The sequence below is a fragment of the Lactuca saligna genome, chromosome 8 (genome assembly GCF_052625555.1).
Source record: "Lactuca saligna cultivar CGN05327 chromosome 8, ASM5262555v1, whole genome shotgun sequence".
NCBI classification, from domain to species: domain Eukaryota; kingdom Viridiplantae; phylum Streptophyta; class Magnoliopsida; order Asterales; family Asteraceae; genus Lactuca; species Lactuca saligna.
In genome coordinates, this window is record NC_136424.1 from 64,983,596 (window position 1) to 64,994,413 (window position 10,818).

Here is a 10,818-nt window from a genome sequence, read left to right on the forward strand (position 1 = left end):
GAGGTCCATCTTGAGCATGAAGCCCCATTAAGAGCTTATATTTGGCATTTGGAGCCTTTAAAGCCATGCATGCATGTAAAGTTTGCAACTTTACGTGATAAGCATACCTTAGAAGCTTGGATCTGTGAGTTGGAGCTGCTGCATGGCTCAAAGTAGGTATGTATGGAAAAAGTATTGAATGGACTCAGCGAGTCGCAAGGTTGACTCCGCGAGTCACATAAATATGGTCGTTAACGTAACAACCCGAAATTGTCCGTCGCCAAAACCCGTTTTACCCGAAAGGTCGCCGTTATCGGATTCGTTCCGTTTTCTCTTTGGACTTAGTTAACTAAAAAATTATATGTTTATTATCATTCATTGAGGGTCCAAATCACTCAGGAACTTATGTTATTAGCCCAAAATCATTATTTCATAAGTTTTAAAAATGTTCCCGTCGGGTGACGGAAACTCAATCGGGTGCGACCAAAAGTCGCGTTTAGCGCCGGTATCGGGTAGAATTCCACCGTGTCCAAGTTTTAGGAACTATATAAACGTGTTTAACCCATAATTTGAAGCTTTTTCCTTCTCTCTCTACTCTCTCTCTAACCTCTCTCCTAAATCCAAAGATTAAGGATCCAAAACTCAATTTTAAGGCTTCAAATCCTAAAGGTACCTTCCTAGCCTTAATCTGTAGCATGTTTGGCTTCCAAATTCGACATTTAATCATGAAATAGGACATCATATGTGAGTTTACGGCCCAGGAGGTTGCCTAGGCCGTAAACACCATTTTGAAGGGTTTTTAGCCCTTAAACTCCTTCCTAATCTCATTTGGACTTTAGATATGGCCAAGGGACTTCAAGATATGGACTTAGAACATTTAAAACTATGATTTTGAGGAATTTGAAGGAGTTTACGGCCAAGGCATAAGCTTGGGCCGTAAACTCATGTTAATGGGGTTTTTCATGCCCTTAAACCCTTCCAAATCACTTCTATGGCTTAGATATGAATTATAGGACCTTGGTTTTATCATTTGGACACTTGAAACATGAATTTTGGGGGATTTAGATGAGTTTACGGCCAAGGTGAGTGCTTGGGCCGTAAACTCCCCAAAACTTGACATAAATCCAATTCTAAGGTGTTAGAAAGCCATCCAACACCACCAAAAGCCTTGGAATAAATCAAGGGATCAACCAAAAATACTTTAAGGGCCTAAAACACATCATTCATGGGATTTCTAAGAGTTTACGGCCAAGGCTTGTTCTTGGGCCGTAAACTCCAAAATCTTTGGTGTTAGAATGCAAACTAAACACCCCTAAGGCTCCTAGATGAATTTTAGAAGTCCTTTCATGCAAGTTTTAGACCTTGAAACACCTTGGAGCACCATATATTAGAGTTTACGGCCATGAAGGGGGTTTCATGGGCTGTAAACTCCATAAATCCCTCATATGTCCCATACAAACTCATTTCTAGGCTTGTGGAAATTTTTAGAATCACATGTGATTGATTTTAACACCCTAAAAACACTAAATCTTGGAGAATTGAGAGTTTACGGCCAAAGACCCCATGCCTAGGCCGTAAACTCCCTTATGTATTATAAATGATGTTTTTAATTCAATCCAAGCCTTAAGAAAAATTAATCCAAGCATTTCCAAGTGTCCATATCCCTTTATGACCCAAATTTGCACCATAAAACACCCTACCATGAGTTTACGGCCGTAAACTCATGGGGAATGGGTGTTTTGGTCCAAAAACTCTTGTATTAGTTTATTCATGGGGAGTAAACTCAAGTCCCAAGTCCCTCGCTTCAATTCCCGTCCTTAAACGTCACCCGGGTCCCTCCAAACACTTGTATCGGAGTGTTATCGTGACTTGAAGCAATTGTCCCTATCCAACAATCAATCTAAGTCCTAATTAGATACAAATGTGTATCTTTAAAGTATACTTAGGAACCTCGCGTGTTTACAAGCCCCGGACCAACACTTAGCATCCGAATTCGCCACATTTCTCGTCCGGTGAGTTCATACCCCTACCCTTTTTCAACTGTTTTCACTGTTTTCAGGGGGGAATACAAGCAAAAGTACAAGGAAATCTTGTACTCAAACTCATTGTTTTCAGTTTAATCGTTTTCATTTTGTATGTTCTAATATCAATAACTGTGTTTATCAAATAGTTCGAATTACGAATTTAGCTTTCAAACGAATCATAGATATCTCGATGAAATGTTCTAATCTAAACTATGTTTCATAATCTGCGAATAACTTACTAATTTACAATGATAACTAATTACGAAAACAAAAACGAATACGAAGCTATAACTAGGAATAGAACGAATAAAGAATCAACAACTAGAAACAGAACGGATAACACATCTATAACTAGGAACAGAATGGATAACGAAACAATAATTAGGAACAGAACGAATACGAATGCGAATACGACTGCGAATACGAATGCAAATACGACTGCGAATAGTATTAGGAGTAGGATTAGGAATAGGAATGCGACTGCGAATACGAATACGAATACGACTGTGAATAGGAATACGAATGCGAATAGGATTAGGAATAGGAATGCGACTGCGAATACGAATACGAATACGACTGTGAATACGAATACGAATACGAATACGATAAGTAATAAGAGTAGAAATAGAGAAACGAATACCGTAACGAATACGAACACTAAGGCGAATAAGTACGCGAATATGTTTAAGAATATGAATACTGAACATCCGTAACCAGTAAGGACACACACCCACACAGTCAGGAAAACATGGGGTTTTCCTGGAGAAAACAAAACATTACCTAATCACTTGTATATCTTTTACATCTTTAACATCTTTCACATTAGAAATCAACATGCAGGAAAGCATGGGGCTTTCCTGAGTAATACTTACATAACTAGAAAGAGTAGCAAACCGAATAACATTACATGTTTCACAACTAGTAACGTACAATTAGGAAAGTACGGGACTTTCCTGAGTTCATAGTTAAACATAACCAGAATCGTGTAACCTAATAATCAATTAACTTTCTCTTTTAAGAAAATATGGGATTTTCTTGGATAACAACTTTTCGATAAACAAAAGGAAACTCGTACATTTTCACAAAACAAACATCTTATGAACTCACCATCTTTATGCTGATTTTCAAACTACTTGTATTCTCAGGTCCACATTAGACAGGTACCTAGCAAATCTTTTGGAGAAGACGGAGCGTACAGAAGACTCGTCTCTACTTTTGTTCATATATACTATGTATTACGAATGTACAACTTTACTTTTGAACAAATGTAAACTTTGATATGTAATGTATGGTTGTTTACTTTGCTTACTATGTACATTGGATTTGATACTCAACTTGTAGTCAACCCCGGAGACGTTTCCGCCTTTGGTTTTTCGGGGTGTGACAGTTAACTCGACGAGTTGGATGAAAAACTCGGCGAGTCCGGTGAAGATTTCCATAAACTCGACGAGTTGAAGAACAACTCGGCGAGTCGGATGAGTTTTCTCTAGGATATGTATGTGTGTGTATACATCGAGTTGCAAGGAGGAAACTCGATGGGTGGTCTTAAAGTTTGATCGAGAATCGAAGGAACTCGACGGGTCACCCCAATGACTCGGCGAGTTGGAAAGTGCTTCAAGGAACTCGACGAGTAGCCGACGATACTCGACGAGTTAAGGTCAACATGGACTATTGACCTTGACTGAGGACTTCGACTTTGACCAGGGGTTTACGAGTGGGTTATGGAGTACCTTATAAGGTTAAGGACTTATGAGTATATTGTACTATGGTAATAGGTGGTGGATCCTGTGTCAAGTTACCCGAGAGTGGGATTCTATCTTCTGAGTCGACATCTGCAAGGTGAGTTATCCTCACTATATCGATAGGGTCTACGGCACCAAGGTTGACCATTTTAATTGTTATTGTTATGGTATGCTACATGTGGTTATGATCTGTTAGATCGGAATCATGGTAGACAGTATGTTATGCTCTTATGATCCGTATGGATTGGTCTGATAGTGACCTTCTAGGTCAATACTCTAGTTACAGGAGAATTCTATGATTGATGATCAGTGAGATAGATATGTTTGATGTTTTAGATGCTAGTATATGATAGTTATGCGCACATGGTTATTTGCTTGTTGGTTGGGTTGAGGCGGTCCTGCTTTGTGCTGAAGGCCAACATACCCCATGAACAGTCCGGGGAGACTGTAGGCCCACGTGGCAGACCAGTCATGCCGAAGGGTCGGGATAGATCCAGACATACTGTAGGCCTAGTAGGGCGGTCCAGTCAGGCCAATGGCCCAGTATGCATGATTGATTGATTGATTATTACTAATATGGTATTGTTAGTTTGGTATTGGTATTTTGGGGGTAGCTCACTAAGCCCTCGGGCTTACAGTTTTCAGTTTATTGTTTCAGGTACTTCAGGAGATCATGGCAAGGCGAAGGCGTGACCGTACTGCTCCTCATCCTTATGTTATGATTTTGGGACACTCTGATGGATATTGATTTGAAAAGATTTTTGTAAACAAACACTGTTTGATTTTATTTATGATTGAAAAAGTTTGAATTTGACGTAAAAGTTATGGATGTTACAACATATCACTGTCGATCAAGTCCACAAATTTATGTTGTCCCTTGATGTATTTTCTCCCAGGAAATTCGGTAAACTCTCCTCCATAGCGCAAGCGTATACTAAAAACAGTTGGATTCTGTAACAACCGGTTATTTCGGGCCAATAAAAGTCACACATGTTTGAACAAAAGTCTAACACTTAAACTAAATCATGATATTTCATAGTATATATATGGTTTTTGGTTTTGGGAATCAAATCTCATACCAAAACTGAAATCTCTTCATAGGGAAAGCCAAGACCGAAATCTCTAAAATGCTTACCTCTTGGACCAAAATCACTTCCTTTATGGAAGCTTGGACCGAAACCAACCCCCCATGTGAAACATAGGACCGAAACACCCTAAGAACCAAGCCATAGGACCGAAAACACTTTGTTTAAGGCCCATTAAGGCTGAAATCTACTCATATATATATATATATATATATATATATATATATATATATATATACCGAAATCAAAACCCATTTCTCATTTCCAAGACCGAAATCATTCATATTTTGCTCTAAAAACTCATACGAAATCATCATATCTTCATAAAGATTTGCCTGGATTATCATCAAATCTTCATAAGTTCCTCAAGAACATTCATATCATCTTCAAATATTCATATTTCAACCAAAGAACATCAAGAACACCAAGAACACTTTCAAATAATTCCTAAGAATTTTTATAAGTATTTCTTACATAATCTAATGTTGTCTAACACTTTAAATTATTATTTTTCTAATTTAAATATGATATCGTGTATAAATATTATTAAAATACGACTATTCACATGAGTTCTAACCCGAGGATCATCGCTATCACTTCGTATCCAAACAAGAACACACATTCAAACTATTCCAAATTATTTCAACTGTTGTTTTTACCATTATATATATATATATAAGATTCAACAGGCTTAGGACTAGTGTTTTCGCTTTCACTCATGTTCCTTGTTTGGTTGTGGGCTTAGGGTAGAATCACTTGCCCGGCTGGCTTTTCAATCTCAATTATATATGCCTCATATATATGTATATATATATATATATATATATATATATATATATATATATATATATATATAACTTTAACCCTTTTGTAACATGTCGAGCAAAGGGGTATTTTCATTACATGCAAAACATACATATAAACTATAATAGGTATAGTCTGTGGAACACTTACACTATTTTACTAAGTTCAAGGATATAATACAAAAATAGTTAATTAAGTCTAATTATTTTACACTGCGAGTACACTGCAAAAGGGGAATACATACATTTACAAGAACAAGAGAACATTAACACACTATACGTAAACTAGTTAATACATGATTGTGAGCTACTACTTCATCGTACCTACTAGAGTACACGCTAAAGTCCTGAATTATAACCAGAGTCTCCTGGAGGGAGAGCGTGAATTTATGTATAGATCTATATGGGACTGACAATCCCGCACCTAAACTGTTAGCTACAGTTAGACGGACAGGTATGGGGTGACAAATGTCATATCATTCTGACGCCTGAAGAACGTCGTGCACGCCACTAGTCATTTTAGCATGGTTATAATATCACTCACAATAAGCATTAACTAAACATTCTGGTTTACGAGGAAAACATAACTTCAATGGTTTTATTTTAATAATAGAACAACATTACACTACTTTACACTACAGATGGTGGATTCCAAGCATATACATACAATAGATTATATACAAATACAACACAGTACACTATTTTCCAAATACAGTACAACATACATTTCTAGGAAACATTCATTTATATGGTTTTATTTAATAATAAGACTACAATATACTATTGTAGAGTATAATAACACACATACATTTTGGTCTTAAGACCTAAGACTGCATTTCATTTACGAAAGAAAATATTGGATTTTATGGAGGAAACACACTAACATTTTCAAAGAACAAAGATAGACTTCTAATACAAAAATGCTTATGAAGTCATCAACTTAAATGTTGATACACTTTCTAAACCACTTGTATTCTCAGTGAACCAGTACACAAGTACACTCACATGTTTTGGGAAGACAGTGCATCATAGCGTCACGTCTTATAGTTTTTGCTATACACTTTTGGTGTCATACAAACAATGTTACGAACACAATGTAAACTCTATACTATCAATACAATGGTTGTTGTTACTTTGATTACTATTATTCGATTGTTGTGATATTGTACATGACGTCATCCGCCCCCGAAGGTTTCCGCCATTCCAGTTTGGGGGTGTGACAGATTCCCACCTTCACAAGAAAAAAAACAACAATATATTCAAAATCAGAGACAAAATGATCAACAACAGAGCATAAAATGTTTGGATTTCCTTACCGTAACTTGCTTCCAAATCGATTTCATCCATCTGTGGTTGTATTCGCCACCCACTCATCTTCACTCTTGATGGAAAACTACGGTTTATGTGAGACGAGAAAGGTTTTGATCGGGGACTGGGTATTCAACGTTTGGGTGAACTGGATATGATGCCATATCCAGTTGATAATACACACGCGACATGAAATGACAAAAATACCCCTGCGTGCAAGGCACGTGGAGCACCCAAACGGAGAAAACTAAAGTCTAACGACAATAGAGACTGGGCGGGTAGTATTTAAATACATGAGGGACGGTCCGAGTTCATTTTCAAAAATAGGGACCGAACGTGCAATTTGGCACTTGGACGACGGACGATTCGTGTAATTTACTCTCTCTCTCTCTCTCTCTCTCTCTCTATATATATATATATATATATATATATATATATATATATATATATATATATATATATATATATATATATAGGGTTCGGTTCCTGTGAGGACTCATTTTAAAGTGAGAACTCGTGAGGACACCTTAAAAAAATTGAAAAAACAAATCTAAAAAAATACAAATAATAAAAACGAGCATAAACCTATGTCCTGGAGAAAAAAAATTAGAAAATTTTTTTGCATCATTAAAATTGATCAATGATTCAATCTTGATTTTTAATTTTGCATCATTATAATCTATTTCAATTTTAATGATCTAATTTTGTTTTCCAATTTTTTTTTCTCTCGGACATAGATCTACGCTCAATTTTATTATTTGTATTTTTTTCAATTTGTTAAGGTGTTCTCACGAATAGTCACTTTAAAATGAGTCATCAGCCGATCCTCTCTCTCTCTCTCTCTCTCTCTCTCTCTCTCTCTCTATATATATATATATATATATATATATATATATATATATATATATATATATATATATATATATCAAAGTTGTTAAGATTGGGACCGAGATCTTAAGATCACACAAAATAAAATAAAATTTTAATTTATAATTTTAATCATGAAAAATATTTCAAAAAAAGTCAATTTTTAGTTTAAAGGTTATAAAAACTTTAATAATATTAGTCATAAGTCACAACACAAAATGATAAACGATAAATTAGTAAAGAGTAAAAGAAATAAAATTGTAAGAAAAATCATTTGCACAAAAAAAAAAAAAAAAAAAAAAAAAGTTATCTCGATCTTACGATCCTACCTGTGATCCTATATTAAATACGATCAGTTTACGATCCGGATCGTTTTTCATACCTAAGATCGTAGGATCGTAGGATCAGGATCGCGATTTTGACAAGCATAATATGTATATATATATATATATATATATATATATATATATATATATATATATATATATATATATATATATATATATATATATATATATATATATATATATATATATATAATCTTTGCTTTTGTTTTCCTCAAATAAGATTGTGTCCCAAACATAGTTTTATATGTTGCTTTGAAGTATAACATCGAAACAATGTGTGGTTAAATTGAATTAAAATATCCACATGAAGTCGAATATTTCAACATTTTCAATTGGCCGCATTAGGCCTAAGATCAATTTCTATTGCATAAATAAAACTTTATGAACTTACCCGTGACTCCTCAATATTTTCAATATTCCTTTGCCATCTTTTCAAACTTATGATGTCATAAGCACATTCAATAGTATTTTTAAGTATTTGCTACAAGTTACTTCGATCATAGAAGATGACTTTCGTACGTTACTAGTTATTTATTTTTGACAAAACATTTAAACCTATGGAAGTAAATTTTCATAAGAATGTCAAATCCCATTGGTCATTATTATGCAATTTCGGCAATCTGTCCCTAGCCCAAGAATTACCAATTATCATATATGACTCGATTTATGGGTTTATTGTCATATAAAAATCGATTCTTTTGTATGAACCAATGTTCCTCGAAATATAGGTCAATGAGAAGTTGTGAACCAATGCCTCGAAACAAAAAGATGTTAAAAGAGATATTTATTAACATCTAAGTATAATTTGCAACAAGACTCCTCACTACTAAGAAATGCAATACGAATCTTGATATTAAATACCCTTTATCAAGATTGAAAATCAAGACCAAAGCCAAAAGCTTTGATCAACAATAGGGTATCCAAGACCACTTTCACTCATCTCAAAATAAGACTCATATTCAGATTTCTGAAACCGAAGAACATTTCCACTCACGTTATCATCTTCATCTTGTGAAAAATCAGATTGGTTTTCCAACAAATGACTTGAATCTTGATGTGGGCTATTGGAATCAACAATATCACTCTTGGCTGAAACCGAATTCGCGTCTTCGATTTTGCATATCACCACATTGGTTCCGTTTTGAGTTACAATCGGAAACGGATTTGGTTTCCCACCTTTTGATTCCATTTCCATCGCGGGAATCCCGCATTCCAATGATTCTTGTTTTGCTTTCCCCCTTTCGACTAACTTTTCTTTCAGAAATTGAACCTGTTTTTTTGGCCAAAATACACAAAAATCCATTATGTAAAAACAGTGTTCTGAAATTTAGCGAAAAAGGTTTTCGACAAAACAAAGAAAAGGAAAAAACAGGGGAAGTAATCAAGTACCTCGATTTTTAACTTATTATTGTCTTTTTGTAAGCAATCGAAATCCAATTTGAGCTTATCGTAGTCTGATTTCAAGAAATCGTAGTCTTTTTCAAGCTGTTTCGTCTTGTACCTTGCTCGGCGATTTTGAAACCAGATCGCCACCTGTCTAGGCTGCAAATTTAGCTCTTTTGCTAGCTGAATTTTTCTTTCGGGTTCAAGCTTATTCTCGACCTCGAAACTCTTCTCGAGAAACTTCACTTGCTCCGCCATGAGCCGCCGTTTCTTCTCCGGTTGACCGTAGTAGTTTTCGTCTTGGGTTTCGCCGCCGATTACCGGAGCCATTGTGTTTGCTGTGTTGGTTTCTCCTGAAGGGGTTTTGGAAGGCAGTCTATACATTAGTGGCGAAATATGAAAAGGGATTATTTAAAAATCATGTAAAATTAAATAATTTATAATTTGTATATTAAAATATTTAAATCTGATTCACAGGCAAGCTAAACAACTTATACACGACATGGCAATGGCAACAATCAACAATGATCTACCCACATAACAAGAAGAAAACTTTTGTTTACCCGTGAAATTTTTTTGTTAAAGTATGAAAGGACTCATCTTTCAAGAATTAAGTACAAAAAGGTTCAAATGAAGAAAAAGAAGTATTTTGAAGGTCAAGTTAGAAACTTTATTTCAAGAAATGAAATGGGAATTGAATCAAATTGATTAAAACATGAAAATTTGGAAGAAAATTAGAGAATTATTACCATGAAAAGAGGTGGAAGAGGAGGTGGAAATCCATAGAGAATCAAGAACTTGAGAAGAAGGATTCAAGAAAGATGTGATGTTGTTAGAATCTTCAAACACCATTTCATCTTCCATAGCTTATGAACAAGAATTGGGTTAAATCTTTCAGTTGTGTTTCTTGATGTGTAGAAGAAGAGGGTGGGGTGGGAATTCAGTTGCATAATACTCTTTCACTTTTATCATTTTACCCCTCATCTTTATTTTTATTCTTTTAGTCATCGCATGTTTGATAACCTCTCAAAAAGTCTTGATTTTTTTTATAACTTTAACCGAATGATAACATTCGAAATTATGGATGAGCAAATGAACCGATCTGGGAACCGAAATTGATGGAAAATAGGAATTGAACTGGCCCGCCGGCTTTACTGGTTCCGGTTCCTACCGGTTCTTGTCGTGTCTTCAAATGTTGTAATTGGTCCTCGAGAAATAACAACACACGGTTTCAGTTTTTGCCGGTTCTACCTGTTCTCAATTCCAAAATTTCACAAGAA

General features: G+C 35.2%; 1 protein-coding gene across 1 annotated transcript; it reads right to left on the bottom strand.

Annotated features, from left to right (window-relative positions):
- Nucleotides 1-8,913: 8,913 nt before the first annotated feature.
- On the bottom strand, nt 8,914-10,502 carry LOC145008020 (homeobox-leucine zipper protein ATHB-54-like). Its single transcript, XM_078966631.1, has 3 exons — nt 10,288-10,502; nt 9,545-9,891; nt 8,914-9,425 (listed from the first exon to the last, which is right to left on the bottom strand). Exons 1-3 carry the CDS (start codon nt 10,400-10,402, stop codon nt 9,036-9,038), a joined length of 852 nt encoding a protein of 283 aa, XP_078822757.1. The 5' UTR covers nt 10,403-10,502; the 3' UTR covers nt 8,914-9,035.
- Nucleotides 10,503-10,818: the final 316 nt, after the last annotated feature.